The 18,462-nt window shown below is 41.1% G+C and overlaps 1 protein-coding gene across 16 annotated transcripts in view; it reads right to left on the bottom strand.

Moving 5' to 3' along the window:
- Window positions 1-18,462, bottom strand: part of NBEA (neurobeachin) — a 748,862-nt gene that overhangs the window by 530,321 nt on the left and 200,079 nt on the right. For all 16 annotated transcript variants that reach the window (XM_075919178.2, XM_075919174.2, XM_075919172.2 and 13 more), the window contains exons 14-18: window positions 11,818-11,897; window positions 10,896-10,958; window positions 10,692-10,789; window positions 5,920-6,012; window positions 1,866-1,974 (exon numbers count right to left, since the gene is read on the bottom strand). In XM_075919178.2, the coding sequence (XP_075775293.2) occupies window positions 1,866-1,974; window positions 5,920-6,012; window positions 10,692-10,789; window positions 10,896-10,958; window positions 11,818-11,897 (443 nt within the window). The remainder of the gene's footprint in view (window positions 1-1,865; window positions 1,975-5,919; window positions 6,013-10,691; window positions 10,790-10,895; window positions 10,959-11,817; window positions 11,898-18,462) is intronic.

Here is an 18,462-nt window from a genome sequence, read left to right on the forward strand (position 1 = left end):
CTTTTGAAATGCCATGTGGAGCTGGGGTCAGCTGTGGACTCCCCAGCTGATCCTGGGCTCTGCGCGGCATTTCAGCGGAACCCAGGATATGCTGGGGACTCCCCAGTTAACTGCGGCATTTGCCAGAACTGGAAATGCTGCACTGGAGCCAGGGATCAGCTGGGGAGTCCCAATTGACCCCAGGCTCAGCTGTCCGATGCTGCCCCTTTGAAATGCGGAGGCGGCATTTCAAAGGGGCAGCACCGAACAGCTGAGCTGGGGATCAGCTGTGCAATGCTGACTCTTTGAAAATCACCTCAGAGTTTCAAAGGGGCAGCCACACAGCTGATCTCTGGCTCAGCTATGTGGTGCTGTCCCTTTCAAACGCAAAGGCGGAGTTTCAAAGCAGTAGCAGGCACAGCTGATCCCACTGCCGCTTTGAAGAACTGCTTCTTCCCTCACTTTGCTGCCTCTATCTGATAGTCGATTTTCCCCCTCTCTATCTGATAGAGGCAGCAATGGGGGAGGGGGAGGGAGAAATCAACTAGTCGACTGACTATCCGATAAGCATTTGCTCATCGGATAGTCAACTAGTCCTTAACATCCCTATCAGGTGGCTGTCCCTGTACCACTCAAAGACTGCTCCAAACTTCAAAATCAAACATTATTGGAAGTAAACTTTTTGCAGACTTGTGAAAATTCTTGAGATTAAATTGAAGTGCAGCTTTAAGTGGAATACAGATAGGCACTTGAACTCCTCGTTCCCACCTTTGTGCTCATTCCTCCAAACCCCTTTGCCTGACTGCCAAAGGAGCTGAGCATCTACTGCTCCGAGTTCAACTGCAGCTGTGACCATTCTGCACTTCTGTGAAAAAACGCACGGTGTTTGAAACTGGACACTCCAAAATTAGAAACACAGTTTGTCAAAATTTGGTTCAACTGGATTGCTCAACATCACACACAAAACCTGTGATACAGGCAAGTATACAAGTGAGCCCTCTTAAGTCAGTCAAGCCTCTGTAACCACAATGCGACCGTTCCCTTTCTGCAATTCTTTTGTCTCATCCTGTACATACAATTTCTAAAGCAAGACAGACAGCAGTCCCACACACACACTAATTCATTATCCAACTGCAGTGTACCATATAGTTTGTTCCATAACATTGAGGATCTGGACGTGAGAGGCTCTTACCCTATGCACTGGCACCAGCAAAAGGTATGGGCCATAAGTGTTATTTGGTGCGTCGCTGAAGGCTGTCTGGAGAAAACAGTCCCCCCTCTCTCTCAGCTGTCCTGGTATGCCCAAGCTATCTACTCCTGGGGTTCCCATTGTAGTATATGCTGATGCTCTTTTGGCAACAACATGGACCCAGCCTTAAGGTGCTCATATTCAGTTATTTTGGACCATTGCCAACAACATAAGATAGAGAAGGAACATGGTCATTTTCAACAACTTACAATTAAACTAAACTCAATTTGCCTTCACAATTAAAAAGAAAAGAAGAAGGCATTTCTATGGTCCCAGAGATTTCTCCCATTGAATTTCAAAAGCCTGCTACAAACACAAGTGTTAGAACATTCAAAGTTTGTATGCAAGACCATTTTATAAAGGATTTTTTTTTAAACAAACTACATACTAAGGTCATAGGTGTATGTAAAACTTTACAGACAAGTTGCTAAAATTGTAACAGAGCTTGTGAAAACATCTGAACAAGCAAAATAAATCCTCTGAATTCAGCAAGTATCAGACCTTTTCAGATTTTATAATCTAGTCCCAGTGACTTGAATATTGAGATTTTTTTAAATACAGATTCATATAAACATATTTTTCTAATCATACACATTTTTTGCAACAAAGTATATTTGTACATTTAAGTAATTTGTACCTCATAAAGTGTGTTATATGTTGTAACGGTCACAGTATTTGTATGCAGCATCAATCTCTCTCCGAGAAGAGTGAAAAGACTATGAGTATGCATGATTTCAACCTTTCGTCTGGAGAAAAGAACACAAAAATATAAATCATAAGATATGTTGAACATTTTAAATAGATGCAATCCAGAGATAAAATATTTTTGATTGCAAGAAAAAATAGATTACAAGTCAAACTTGGACTTAATAATATTTATGTTTTGAAATGTTTATTTTATTATCATGTAACACTAAAAATTACTTTAAGTTATTTCTGAAAATTAAGCTGTTTTGGCCATATTGAATGGTAGTCAGAATGCAGTTTTATATATAAGATGGGCTTCTATATGTAACAACCCATAAACCTTCTTTCCCTCAAAATTTTGTTTGTCACGGACACCTTCCTTTGGTAGAGCCCAGCCAGAGTAGGCTGTAACCCTCCCCTGCCAAATCTGTCAAAGATATCTCAACATTGGGCAGATCGGTGACTGATACGCAAGATGAAGTTCTGCTTTTCCCTCCCAAAGCTCAGGGTTATTCTTCCCTGTGTCTTCCAGGAAAGGTACTTTATCATGTATGGGTTTTATCACCATTGTCAGTCTCTGCACAGCTTCTTTCATACAGACAATAAAACACTCCTAAAATATTATTATTAAAAATCTAGTATGAGCCATACAAAATTCTGAAGAATTGTGAAATTCGAGCTGAGCGGAATACAGTTTTAGAGTATTGTAATGCAAGTCACACAGTATACCTTAAAAGCAGAGAAAGAAGTAGCCCTGGTTCACAAATAAAACAGAGAAATTCAGGCAATCCCCCAAACAGTATTCTGTTTAAACATGTACAGTAAACTTCCGATAATACGGCACCTTTAGCACCCAGGGAGTGCCAGATTATCAGATATGCTGGACTATTGGATGGGGGGCTATGAGGGATCTGGGGTGGGGTGGGGAGGGATGCCATCCCAGACCCCTCATAGCCCCCCCTGCCCCAGGCATCCCCGATTCAGCTGCTGCTGGTCAGTTCCAGCAGCAGATGAATCGGGGACGCCTGCGGCAGAGTAGCAGGGGTGCTGCCGGGTTGATCCCGCAGTGCCGAAGGCCGGCGCTACAGGACCAACCCAGCAGCACCCCAGCTGCTCTGCCCCTAGCTTTCCCGATTCATCTGCTGGTCAGTTTCAGCAGCGGCTGAATCGGGGAAGCCAGGCTCAGAGCAGCTCCAATTGTCTGGCTGCCCGGAGCACTTCCGGGTTCCCGATGGTGCCAGACCACCAGGAGTCCCGGAGCATTGGATGCTGGACCAACAGAGTTTTAATGTATATAGCAACATAAATATATGCAGTATTTATTGTGTATTGCCTACAATGTGTTTTAAGAAGTGAGGGAAATTAACTAATTCTCTATCCAGAAACATTTACAATCTATATGGGAAAAACAGGTACAATATAAATTAAAATAATGAATAATAAAGCGTGTTAGCGGTCATATCTGAAATTCTTAGAAGAAAAGTTTTCATAGTTTTCCTCTACGGAAATACAAAGGTAGTGGGACAATGTAGTCTGGTAGTATGTAGCCACATATCTCCAATTTATTAAATTCACAAATATTTGTCAATTTTTTTAAAGAGACAATAGAAAATAACTCCTTAAAACTTTTCTTTATGTTATGCAAATGGAAATCTAAAGCATTATTGTCCTTCATACATGACTCTCAATAAGATTATACAAATAACTCTTGTATACAGAGATTTTACTTGCTTGGTGCTGTTGTGTCATACAATTGTCAATCTTCTTTGATGCTACTCTACCATACCCTACCACATGTTCCCATCAATATGGTTCTAACTATGTGATCAAAAGTCAAGAGGAAAAGTAGCCTAGAGGACTGAGAGGGATTGCTACCAGATAATCTGAGTTCTCATGCTGGCTCTGTCACTGATGCACATGTGCAATTTCATGAAAGTCTTTTAAGATGTCTGGTTCAGTATCATCATTTGTTAAAATGGATTAATAATTCATTCAAACTCATGGGATATTAACAAGATTACTGATTAAGTGTATGGACATCATTTTGAAAATGAAAATGACCATGTAATAGCACATTAATAATAATTTGGGGCTAGTCAAAACAGCATTTGAGGAACTATACAAAACAGGTCTACATGGCACTGACTCAAATCTAAATTTCACATTTCCACATCTTGCTACACCTTATTTCTGCATTTTTATAACCATTTACATAGATCATTTTCTGTTCAGTTTGTATTTGTATAGCACTGTAATAGTTACATTTTCATATGAAAATGTTTTTATTATTATTCCTCAATTTTATTTATTCCCATCATTTGAAAATGTTTTTTTATGTATTTAAAAGACTCAAGAATCATGGAAGGGACATTAGGTGGTCGTCTAGTCCAATCCCCTGCTCAGAGTAGGACAAACCTCAACTAAATCACCCCAGCCAAGGTGTTGCCAAGCCTGGCCTTTAAAAACATCAGGATGGAGATTCCACCATCTCCCTAGGTAAGTAACCATTTCAGAGCTTCACGACCCTCCTAGTTTTTCCTAATATTCAGTCTAGACCTCCCGCATTGCAACTTGACACTATTGATTCTTGTCTGTCACCACTGAGAACAGCCTAGCTCCATCTTATTTGGAAGCCCACTTCAGATATTTGAAGGCTTCTATCAACCCCCCTCCCCCATTCTTCTCTTCTGCATGCTAAATAAGCTCAGTTCCCTCAGAGTCCCCTTGTAAGTCATGCGTTTCAGGTCCCAAATTATTCTTGTTGCCCTCCTCTGCACTCTCTCCCATTTGTCCCCATCTTTTCTGTAGTCAGGAGCCCAAAACTGGGGTAGCCTCACTAGTACCTAATAGAGGGGAATGTAGCCTCACTAGTACCTAATAGAGGGGAAATAAAAACTTCCCTCTATCTGCTGGCAATGCTCCTACTAGTGCTCCTCAATATGCTGTTAGCCTTCTTGGCAACAAGGGCACAATGTTAACTCATAGCCAACTTCTCATCCACTGTAATCCCAAGGTCCTTTCCTGCAGAACTGATGCTTAGCCAGTTGGTTCAGGATTATTCTGGGAGGGGTGGGTGAGATTCTGTGGCCTGCACTGTGCAGGGGATCAGACTAGATGATCATAATGGTCCCTTCTGACCTTAAAGTCTATGAGGTTCCTAGCCTGTAGCAGAGCATGAGATTCTTCCGTCCTAAGTGTAGGTCTCTGCACTTGTCCTTGTTGAACCTCCTCAGATTTCTTTCGGCCCAATCCTCCAATTTATCTAGGTCAGCCTGAACCCTATCTTCCACTCAAGCTCTACCTCTCCCCTCAACTACTTTTTAAATGTATTAGGAGTTGCCAGGCAGGTGGGGTGCAGAAGGGAGGTACTGGGCATGAGCTGCTCCTCAGCCTCCCCTTCACTGTCCCACACTGCGCCTCTGCCTCCCCATGGTGCTCGGGGGAGCTGGCTTTTAAGCCAACTTCACCCAGCACCAGCTCCTGCTCCCCACCGCCTTGCTTTCCTCACTGACAGAGGCAGCAAGGGGGGAGGTGAAGTGACTAGTCGAATAGCAACTACTCAACTAATTGCTTACATCCCTAATGTTTACTGCTATTGCAACTGAAAATGCAAATCACGGACCAACCATTTTCAATGGTCTATAAAACACTGAGTTACTTATGTACTGCACTTTCAGAGATACATCGCCATACATAAACAGATTACCGGGTTTTGTGGGGGCTTTTAAACCAAATTTGATATAACACTCATTTTTATAATCATTTAAAAGTTACCAATTATTTTATTTTTGAAATTACTATTGTAAGAAATTAATTTGAAAATTAGGAATTTCCACACTACATAGCTATAAAAGAATTTGCAAGTTACTCATATAGTCACTGTAGTTTATGCATTTTAAGCACTTTCTAAGATGTCATGTTTTGTATTTTAAACAACGTTACAAACAAGAACACACAATGATTATAATTTATACGACTACAACTACTTCAGAAAGTACACTTACTTGTGACCCAAGTGTTTGAGAAAATATCCCAGTACCTTCAGTGCCTGCACCCAGATACTTTCACTTTTGGAAGCCAGTAATTTATAAATGACTCTACAATGAAAAGAAATTCAGTCAGTATATTCTCTGAGTTTACCACAAAACACCATTCCACAGAATCATTTAGATATGTGAAATTAAACAATAAAATTGTAAGTAAGTTAAGAAAGGAAAAGCAATCTATATATTTTAGAAATATGTCTGTCTGAGTTCATTTGTTCAAGGACTTCCCCTAAACAGTAAGAGCTAGGGCCACCAAATTTGTTACGCAACTTCCTCTCTCCTAACTTAAAGCAAGGTAACAGTTTGGTTTTGCCAGCACAAACAGGAAAACTACAGTTTTCCATAACATGGGGGTTACTTTTTGGAGAGATGCAATATGAGAGTGGTCACTGGGGGCAGCGAGACCACAGGAGAGAGCTATCATGCAGTGTCTACCTAGGAAGTGGCCAGCAGAGCTGGGACTCTACCATCTTGACTGCCACCAGATAAAGAAAGGAGCCCTCCCTCCCCAAACCGTTGGACCCCCAACTCCTTGGCTGTAACACCGAGTGTTGTGGGGGGGAGAAAAGAGGCCCCTGGCAGCTGAGGGTCCCCTCGGTAAAAAGAAAACTCCCCTGGCATCTGGAAGAGAGAAGGTTTAGGGCATAGAAGAGGCCTGTGTCAGACTGGATCCCATGCCCTGAGCCCTTTTTCACCCCCCAACCTTCACTCTCACTCCCCAGCAGTACTCCCTCCACATCTCCAAAACCCTGTCCTACAACAACAGCACTAGCCTGCTGCCTTGAAGGACCCAGACAACACTGGGTAAGTTTGCTGGTAGTAAATAACAGAAATGCTAGACACACAGATGAACAGAGTTTGTTGGGAAAGTGTCAGCATGTTTTTTTATAAAAAGAAATCATGCCAAATCTACTAGAATTCTTTGGGGGGCAGGGGGAGGAGTTAAACATGTGGACAAGGGGGATCCAGTGGATATAGCGTACTTTGATTTCCAGAAAGCTTTTGACAAAGTCCCTCACCAAATGCTTTTAAGTAAACTAAACTGACATGGGATAAGAGAGAAGGTCCTCTCGTGGGTTGGAAACTGGTTAAAAGATCGGAAACCAAGGTTAAGAATAAATGGACAGTTCTCAGAAAGGAGAGATGTAAACAATGGCACTCCATGGTTGTCTGTAGAATAATCTGGTGAAAGGGTTTAACGACGAGGTGGGAAAATTGCATATAATACAAAATTCCTCAAATAGTTAAATCCACAGGAAACTGCCAAGAGCTTCAAAAGAAATTCGCAAAACTGGATGACTGGGCAACAAAATGGCAGAAGAAATTTGAGGTTGATAAATGCTAAGTAAAGCACACTGGAAAATAATCACAACACACAGCATAGCATGATAGCATCTAAATTGCCACTCAAGACAGACATCTTGGAGTCTTGTGGATAATTGTTTGAAAATATCCAATGTGTAGTGGCAATCAAAAAAAAGCAAACAGAATGTTGGGATTCATTAAGAAAGGGCTAGATAAGATGACAGAAAATACATTGACTCTGTATAAGTTCATGGTACATCCACATATGTTCAGATGTGGTCATCTCATCTCAAAAGATTATATTGGAAGGAGAAAAGTTTCAGAAAAGGCAACCAAAAGGATTTGGGGGGTGGGGAGTATAGAAAGGCTGCCATATGAGGAGAAATTAATAAAGCTTACGTTTCAGCTTGTAAAAGAGATAACTAGGGGGGGATATGAAAGATCTATAAATTCATGACTAGTGTAGAGAAAGTCAATAAATTTACTCCTTCCCATAACACAAGAACTAGCGGGCACAAAATGAAATTAATAGGCAGCAGGTTTAAAACAAAACAAAAAAAGGAGGTATTTCTTCACACAACCAGTATTCCCTGTAAGCCGGGCACCCATGAAAGATTGCTGCCCAGCTGACTGGCAGAGTGCCCGCAGCCTCCTACAGCCAAGCAGCATATATTTTTATTGGTGGTACACATCTGCATATGCTATACTGCACATAATGAAATTTATTCCTCACATGGATGGAAACAATTAAAGGGAAGAGAAGAGACTGTTAACCTCTGGAAATTATGCCCTGAAGATGTTGTGAAGATTAAGGCTGTAACAGGGTTCAAAAAAGAACTAGATTGTTCCCTCTTTCTTTCTTCACATTTCTCTTTTCCTAGTCACTATAGGCATGTCTACACTAGGAAATTATTTCAAACTAAATGATTTTGAAATAACTATTTCAAAATAGCATGCACACACTACACAGAAGTCTCAAAATTAGTCAAAATTAGGCTCCCTTAATGTGGACATGCTACTTCAACTTAGAGCCCCAGGAAGCACCGGGGAGTAATTACTCTGAAGAGTAGTTATTTCAAAATAGCAGCAGTGCAGCATTCACACTACCGCTATTTCAAAATAAATATAGCTAAATAATTGTTATTCCTCATGGAAAGCAGGAATTATTATTTTGAAATAACCAGACCATTATTTCGAAATAACGGGCTTGCTTAATAGTGTGGATGCTCCACTTGTTATTTTGAAATAAGGGGAGTTATTTCGAAATAACACTTTAGTGTAGACCAGGGCTATGTTAACTCCTCCAGCTTAGCTGTTAGACTTTCAGCATAAAAATGTTGGAACTGAGCCAAAAACAAATGATGAACAAATCACAGCTGAACAAAAGAACATCAAAAAACTAAATTCTGCTAGTAAGAACTAGATGGATCCCATCTTTATTTCAACTGGCATAGTTAATTAAATAGTTTCAAATAAAGACTTCCATGAAAATTTTAATATTTTAAGACAGTTGATTAAATCATCATAAAAACAGATATTGAACAAATAAGCCGCAGGTTTTTACACAATAGCTTAGTAATAGTGGAGGGTTTTTTTTTTTTCAGACTATCACACGAAGAATCATAGTAAATCATGGTTATTGTTTTAAAATTATCATTTTGTTAGTATACTTGATAAGAAAATGCCAAGAGCACCGTCCTTTTTACTCTATTCATCTATAAATTACTGATAAACATTTACTAGAGACAATTTTCACTTTCTGGCAAGAATATAAGTTTAAACCCTAGAATGTTTATAAAACTGACTAAAACAGTCTCCCTTAATAGTTAAAAGAAAAGGGAATCTCCATACTCATATCTGAATTTTGAAATGTACTTTATGACAAATACAGGGCAGCTGGGTACAGTATCCTGGTGGAGGGCAAATATACAGGAAACTGGGCGAATAATTTTCTGTTTCCTGAAGGAACTGGCCAGGCACAGCTATCACAACCAAGGCAGGCAGGCACCTAGAGCCTATTAAGAGCTTGCCTGAAGCAGCAGGATAGTCAGAGCACCTGCAGCTAATTAAGGCCTGGTAGGCCCAGTTTAAAAACCTTCCCAAGGTAGGGCAAAGGGAAGGCCAATGACAGCATGAGGAGTTATACTGAAAGCTAAGAACTAGGGCTATGTCTACACTTGCGGCTTCTTGCGCGAGTAATATGCAAATGAGGCTAAGGGTGGAATATTGCCGAGCCTCATTTGCATACCCAATGAGCCACCATTTTTCTTCCTGTCAAGTAATAGGTGTAACGGCATTGTGCAAGAGGGGTTTTTTTGCGCAAGAAGGAATAGTGAAGATGCTCCTTGTGCAAGAGCCTCTTCTGAAAAAAATGGTGGTTCATTAGGTATGCAAATGAGGCACAGCGATATTCCACGCTTAGCCTCATTTGCATGTTACTCGCACAAGAAGCCATGATTGTAGACATAGCCCTCGAGTGTGGCAGAGTGCTGCTGAGGAGTAGGAGGAAGGATTGCTCAAGTACTAAGAAGGACTGTTTGGCAAAGTGTCCCAAGGAAAGGATGCAAGGCTGGGAGTGGAGGAAATGCCTTACCTGCCTTAGGGTCTGCAATCTCAAGTAGTGAGTGGGCCTAGGTTTTCCCAACCCTCCCCATGCAACTACAGAGCCTGCCTCTGATGGGGGTTTCACCCCAAACTATGGCCTAGCCTATGATGACAATGGCTCAGTAGGCTGTGACCTTTGCCTCTAGTAAAAGGCCTAGGGTTGCTAGATACTTTCACAAAAATCTCGAACATGGCAGGGAAAAAAATTGGTTGAGCAAAAAACAACAACAGGGGACCAAAGTTGTTGAGAGAAAAAAAAAAAGTTACCATGCTCCCTGCTCCCCCCACCAGACGCATCAGGGGAAGAAGAATGTCCCCACTGGCCTTCCATCTGAGAAAAACAGAATATACATATCCGGTATTTTCTGTCTGTTTTTTTAAACCAGACAGGGGCCACAAATATCGGACTGTCCGGGTGAAAACAGAACACCTGACAACCCTAAAGAGGCAACAGGCTGTGTGGAGGATCACAGAGAGTCTCAGACAAACACTAGTTGCCAGAAAGTGCAGGACCCTTGGGGAATAGTCAGAAGGTTTCCACATTTGTGAGCAGCACATTCTATTCCAGACTGAATTGCAAATAAAAATATTTTATCACCTAACATGTCTAGTTTTTATAAAAAAAGACCCCAACTGTAAGATTTTCACTTAACTCTCCACATGACAAGTTATAAAACTTTCATGTTTTGAAAGAATAAAATGCTAGATTTAGTAGATTCCATAAATGTATTTGTACTCCAAAAGCAAGCAATTGCACTTTTTATGTATGTGGTTAGAAGGAAGGTTAGTTTCAAAAGCATGTTTTCATTTCTCCATCTTACCGTATTCCGTTTCTTTGATCAAATGCAGGTATCATAGATGCTGGATGTTCTGACATTAGAGCCACTAGCAACTGCAGCACATCATGAATATTTTCATCCTGTGTGACAAGTATCAAAATCTTTACAAAATATTCCTAATTGAATGCTTTCCATAAAGTTGGTACAATTTATTACAGTAACAGATAAGTAATTATAGATACCTACCTCATGCATTGTTAATAAGTAATTTAAGATACTCTGCAGTTCATCTTCCTTGACTCCTCTATCCTAAAAAAGAATGGATATTTTTTCATAGAGCTAAAATTCTTCACATAGTGCCCAAGAAAACTATTGACTGCAAAGTCTCTCTAAAATAGGATACTTTTAAAAACTAGGGCTTTGCATTATCTTATGAATGAAATACCAAATAAAGCCAGAGGGTTAGATTCTCTCCCTTACTTTACACCATCTACCATGTTGGCAATGCAAAAGAAATGGACCTGTACCTGTCCTCACTGAAAAGGATTTTTCTAGTGCGGGTGGGAGTCTGTAGCAGACAAAGTTAGCATTGCCAGCTATAGCACATTCCCATAGATCTGGGGCATATCTCTGGAAAGAAAAAATGAGAGCAGAGACATGGGAAGAATACACAAAACCCTGCATACTGGCTATTCTCAAATGACAGATGAAATCTCAGAGACTGTTGTCATTTGGGACATATAAGAGCAGCTCAAAGGTTGTTCTAACATACACGAGGGTCAGAAAGAAAAAAAAAATCAAGAAACTATTATCTTTCTGACTGCCCTTTTCCCTTCTCATATGATTAGATCCTCTACAACAGTGTGGTAAAGTAGGGCATCTTCTATAGCAGCAGGTTAGAAGTGTGCACCCTTTTGGGGCTAAATTCTTGAAAGAGATAAACAGTGTAGTATGGCTGATATGAAATATCCTAAAACTCAATTGCATTCAGGGAAGATTTGAGGAGAGGGAGTACCTTTTTTTTTAAAAAACACAGACCAATATTAACATTAATCAGATGTAGACAAACTAATTGCCAGGAATTATGTATCTAGTCAATGTCTACCTTGGGCCTTCAAGTTTGCTACATTTATCAAATTGCTAATATTCTGCAATAAGATTATTTTACCTTCAATATAAGCTGTTTCAAAAACAGAAGCATAAATGCTCGTAGTGATATGATTTCTTTCTGTGATGGCCGAGGACCTTCTGGAAGACACAAAAAAACACCACCTTTTAAATGCACAGTATGTGCCTGTCATTAGTGACAGCACCATTTTCAAGGGATTGCATCTCTTGCAGTAGACTTACTACCATACTACAGTACATGAAAGTTAGTATCTGCAAATGATAACGTAAGTTTTTCAGAATTATATTATATAGTACTAAAATATCTTATGAAATTTATTTTTCAATGAAAAACTAATGACAGTTTTTCCAGAGACACAGGACCATACAAGTTAGATGGAACACTATACAGGAGGAATTTTTTAAAATTCTAACTGGATTATGTAAGATAAGTTTTTCATGCAAGTGAGGCCATATTCAATGAGAAATTGCCAGCTCAATAAAATAAACATGCCAGCTACAAATACATTGTCTACAATGCTTTATCATCAGTATCTCTCAAAACTGTTAATGAAAACACTATAAAAATCTAAAAATCTTAGTGAAAGTTAACGATATGATGAAATTATCATCACTACTTATTCATTTGTTCTTTCTTCTTTTGATTTCCCATTATTTTCCTATGCTAGAATTTTGTCTACTAAACTGGAAAACTACCATGCATCTTTCCTGTTTTTGTGGTGATGCCTAGAACACAATTTGAGTGGTATAAATAAAAAAAAGCCTAGTTTATTTTTTCAGGGACAACTGAAACTTTCACGAAAGCCTGTATTTCAGTGGCTATATTTATATCCCATTTCATGGATGAAATATTAAGAAACACTCTGAAGCATATATTCTTAGTCTATGAGGTCTTTGTCTGAAATGTAGTCTCTGCTAGGGTTGCCAGATGGTTTAACAAAAAATACCAAACATCCTCCCTGCCCCACCCCCCAGCATGAGAGTATCATTGTGGCCCTCGGAGCTTCCAAAGTTCAGTAGCCCTCATCTAGACTAAGGCACTGAACCTCCCGGAGAGATTATAATGAAGGAAACTCAAACCAAAACATAAATCATTGGAGACAGGGCACAGGTGCAACACTTATAAGAGGATAATACAAGAAGAATTTCTAGGAGAAGTAGGTTTTAAGGAGTGATTTGCAGAAAGGTATCCCAAACTAGCAGATACTCGGAAGCTACTCGTAAAAAGGTTAGTTTCATGTGGATGTTCCAGTACCTGTTAACACATCTAGAGATGTGGGTGAGCCATTCAATATTTTAGTAGATGGAGACAACAGAATGATCACAAATCTTCTGTCAGTTTGTAGTCCAAACCATAGGTGCATAACTCTGTGGGTGCTCCAGAGCTGGAACACTCCTAAGGTATAATTAGCAGGTACTAAGCAGGGTTCCCTCAATTTTTTTCCATCCAATGGCAGAATACATTTTGTCATGTGCGCTGAGGCAATTGTGGATGTGCACTACCAGTTGAAACACATACTGCCAGCTGTAAGTGCTGTGGGAGCTCTGCTAAATCAGATGGGTGATACCTGAATCTCTCCTGGGTGGCCACCCAAGCACAGAGTTTGCAGGGAACACTGCATCTACTGGCAGCCAAACTCCTCTCCCCCCCAGCTCTCCTGCCCACCAGCTGCCCCAAACTTATCTCCCCCTCCATTTCCCTCCCAGCACCTCCTGCATGATGCAAGTAGTTGTTTAGTAGCATTAGGAGAGAGGGATAGAAGTAAGGATGCAGCATGCTCAGGGAAGGAGTGGAAAGATGCTAAGTGGCAGAGGCTTGAGGGAAGGTAGAGGGGGATGAGCAATGCCTGGCTAGAGCAGTACCTATGGTTCAAACTCAGAAAAACTATATTGTCTCCTTCCTCATAAGAGCATAAGAATGGCCATACTGGGTCAGACGAATGGTCCATCTAGCCCAGTATCCTGTCTGCTCTCAGTGGCCAATACCAGATACCCCAGAGGGAGGGAATACAACAGATAATCCGCATGTGATCCCTCCAGTCACTCATTTCCAGAAAAACTGAAGCTAGGGACACCATTCCTACCCATCCTGGCTAATAGCCATTGATGGACCTCAACTCCATCAATGAATCTAGCTCTTTTTGTGAACCCTGTTAAAGTCCTAGCCTTCACCATATCCTCTGGCAAGGAGTTCCAGAGGTTGACTGTGCTGAGTGAAGAAAAGCTTCCTTTTGTTTATTTTAAAACTGCTGCTTATTAATTTCATTTGGTGACCCCTAGTTTTTATATTGTGGGAATAAGTAAATAATTTTTACTTATTCATTTTTTCCACACCAGTCATGATTTTATAGATCTCTATCATATCCCCTATTTTCTAAGCTGAAATGTCCAAGTCTTTTTCATCTCTTTAAATGGGAGCCACTCCAAACCCCTAATAATTTTTGTTGGCCTTTTCTGAACCTTTTCCAATACCAATATATCTTTTTAAAGATGAAGTGACCACATCTATACGCAGCATTCAAGATGTGGACGTACCATGTTGTTATATAGAAGCAATAAGATATTTTCAGTCTTATTCTCCATCCTCTTTTTAATGATTCCTAACATTCTATTTGCTTTTTTGAACTGCTGCTGCACAGTGAGCGTATGTTTTCAGAGAACTATCCTCAATGACTCCAAGATCTCTCTCTTGAGTAACTGTAGCCAAATTAGTCCCCATCATACTACAAACCAGTCAGTTTAACTTCTGTGCCAGGAAAGATATGGAGCAAGTAATTAAAGAATTCATCTTCAATCATCTGGAAGAAAATAAGGTGATAGGTAACAGCCAGCATGGATTTGTGAAGAACAAATCACGTCAAACCAATCTTTGACATGATAACTTTGATAGAACAACAAGTCTTGTGGATAAGGGAGAAGCAGTGGATGTGGTATACCTAGACTTTCGTAAGGCATTTGATATGGTCTTGCATGATCTTCTTATCAATAAACTAGACAAATACAACTTAGATGGGGCTAATGTAAGGTGGGCACATAGCTGACTGGATAACCATTCTCAGAGAGTAGTTATTAACGGTCAACAATCATGCTGGAAGGGTATAACAAGTGGGGTTCCGCAGGGGTTTATTTTGGGACCAGTTCTGTTCAATATTTAAACACCTTTAAAAACCCCTACTCCAGGGAGAGGGAAGAGACACACGCTGCTTCAGGGCTGGTGGCATCACAGAGATAGGCTTCTCCAGTGTGAGAGGCAGTTCTAGCTATAGGAGAAACAACCAAAGCTGAGTGTCCAGTGAGGGGGCAGGGAAAGTATCTCCCCATGTCCCTCTGTTTTGTGCTTGAAAACTGGTTTCTTTTTATTTGCCAGAGGAACACACCTTCCGTAAGCCTACGGAAGAGAATACAGAGAATACAGAGAGAATACAGAGAGAGGAGTGAAGGGCACTCACTATTCAGAGTGGGATTGATTTACCACAGCCCGCAGCATTGTCAGAGGGGTAAAAGATAAGTCTGTGCTGTGCCACAAGATGATCACACTCTAAATTTAAAACAAGACTCAACAAGAAGATAAAACAAACAGATGGGAGGAGCACAAGGGAACAGCAAGAGAGTCATGAACAGCAGAATAAGCAATGATCACAGCAGTTACAGTACACCAGCTGCCTAATACCAGACTGGGTAGAACAATACTGGAAAGGAGGGAAGCTAAGTAAATTCAATTCTGCTGCTGTAAATTTGCCACTAGTATAAGTCTCATTTGCCTTTGATGCTAGTAGAGGATCTAATGCAGACAGTTATTTTCTGGAATGTATTACTGCAAACCCCAGAGTTCAAAAGTAATGTCAGACCTAGACTACGAGGGAACAAAAACAGAACACTACCACAATCTCAATTTTTGAGGAAAAAGTTTAAATCCTTAGTTTGCTGGTTTATTTTCTGATTTCTTTAAAAAAATCATTCTGCCTGCCTCCAATGTGAGAGGCAATTACAGTGGTGTCATCTTTTACAAGTTTATCAAGAGAAATTCAATTTTGGCCTCCTATTGCAGGACCTCTCAGTAGAAGATGCAAACAAAACCAGGACACAATTGCGCTGCAGCCTGCAGAACACATAGCAATACACCTGCCCAGAAGAACATGCAATTTAGTTCAAAGCATGGTGATGAATTTGTCAGTGCACTAGGACAAGGCAATTCAAATTATTTAGTGACTATACAGATTCCATTAGATGGGAGTAATTGTTAATCTCTGTTATGCTGAGCCTGATTCAAACTTGTGATCAAAATTAAAAAGCTCTATGTCTCATTAGCAAAGTCTTGAGGCATCCAGTGCCCAGTAAAGTGATAATGTAACACCTTGGAGAACGAGGCTTGCTTTTCAGTAAGATAAGCTTATTAAATAACATGCTGACCTTTTTGGAGCTTACACAGGCAATTTCTTCCAATCTCTAGAGACTGAAAATCTCTCCCTTACATTGCTCTCAGTATCAAATACACGGCAATAAAGTGTCACCTCTGGTCTTAAAGGAACAGCTCCCATGAACCAAAACAGAAATATTAAAAATAAAAATATTAACACAGCACCCAAATTCACTTCTAAATATATTTTGTATTATGAAATCATTCCAATAATTATTCTAGACTCCTACGATTAAACATTTATACCCACACGTGTGTATATTTTTTCATCCTCTCCACGAGTCACCAGCAGGGTTTGAGAAATAGAAAAAAACCCACAAGACTACATCCCTCACACACATCCACAGAACCTCTGCTACCCTGCTTAAAACAACGAATACTCATCCTATCCATCTCTACAACAAATATAGAGATTGATTCACAAAGAAATGAACACAAGAAAACTTCCCTAAGATTTCAACATTAATTATAAGAGAAAGTTATACAGGCAGTCCCCGGGTTACATGGATCCGACTTACATCGGATCCCTACTTACAAACGGGGTGAGGCAACCCCACACTAGCTGCTTCCCCCCAGCAGACCAGGGAGACGCGAAACTAGCGCCCCACCCCCTCCAGCAGACCAGGGAGACGCGGAGCAGCTTTTCTCAGCAGACACCTCAGCTTGAGAATAAAGGACTGAGGGAAGTGAGGTGTGGGACAATAAAACTGAGCTCTGGAGAAATGTTTGGCTAGAGTTTCCCCTACAATATGTACCAGTTCCGACTTACATACAAATTCAACTTAAGAACAAACCTACAGTCCCTATCTTGTACGTAACCCGGGGACTGCCTGTATATGACAACACCAAGGGATAAGATTTAAAATTCTTATAATAGATTTTATTGAAATATGAAATAGGGCGATCAGGTGCATGGCTCTCGACTGGAACACCCAGTCAGAAAGGGACCTTTGTGGTTCCGGTCAGTGCTGCCAATTGGCAGTGCTGCAAGTAAAGGCGTTCAAGTCTTTACCTGTCCTGGCACCAAGCTGTGCCTTGGAAGTGGCCATCAGATCTGTCTCAGAGGTGGAAGGCCACAGAGCTCTGCATACTGGCCTCATACTCAGAGCATTGGCTCTGCACTCCCATGGTTTTCCAGCCAATGGAAGTGGGAGCATGAGGGCGTCACCTGTGGCTCACAGCAGCACAAAGTGTGTCCTGCCTCCCTCCCATCTAGGCATCAGATCTGCTTATGGGACATGGTGGAGCCAGGACAAGCAGGTAGCCTGCCGTAGCCTCACTGTGCCACTGACCAGGAGCCACCCGAGTAAGTCCATGCCCTAACCCTGAGCCACAACCTCCTGCCCCAGCAAGAGTCCTTCCCCAAACCCAGAATCATCTCCTGAACCCCAAACTCCTCATCCCCAACCCCACCCTAGATCCCCCATCTTTAGCACATAATTCCCTTCTACATTTTGAAGCCCTCATCCCTTCCTGAACCTCAGTTCCCTGTCTCAACTTGCAATCTGGCTCCTGCACTCAGAATTTCTTGGTTCCACCCCCAGCCTGGAGTCCTGGCTGCACCCAAGACCCCTCATCCCCAGCTCCACCACAGAGCCAGCACTCCAGTTAGAGTCCTCCCCCCCACCCCGTAACCAAACTCACTGCCCCAGGCCACTGAAAGCGAGTGAGGGGGAATGCAGGGAGTGGGAAGCAGAGGCTCAGGGATGGGGCAAGGGAATGGGAGCCAACTTGAGGAATGCGAGAGACTAGAGTGTTCAGTTTTGTGCAATTAGAAAGTTGGCAACCCTAGTAGGAAAATACTGTTGCAACTTAAAACACTGATAGTTTATCCAGTTATTCAGAAGGGTCTAGAAACTTAAGCACAGAGACACCTATTGTTTCAGTGTCTAGAAAAATCATTGGGTTACCCAAAACCTGAACTTGGCAGCTAGGCTCTTTATACAAGGAATGGAAGTACAGGTTGAACTTCTCTACTTCAGTACCCTAGGGACTTTACCAGTGCCAAACCATAGCAAGTCAGTATTGTCTAGCAACGTTACTAGCACTTTCCCTGCTTACTGGGCTCTTAGAAGACATTTGGGGATAGATTAGGGCTAAATAACAGGACAGAACACAGAACCAGGACTTGTGGATGAAAAACTTTGTGGGACCACGGGAAAATTGGCTACACCTATTATAAGTGGACATCCGGCTATCTAAAACCAAGCCAGATCACAGATGTTGCTGGACCAGAGAGGTTCAACTTACAGATAGTGGACTAAGCTA

The sequence above is a fragment of the Pelodiscus sinensis genome, chromosome 1, assembly GCF_052426305.1.
Source record: "Pelodiscus sinensis isolate ZL-2025 chromosome 1, ASM5242630v1, whole genome shotgun sequence".
NCBI classification, from domain to species: domain Eukaryota; kingdom Metazoa; phylum Chordata; order Testudines; family Trionychidae; genus Pelodiscus; species Pelodiscus sinensis.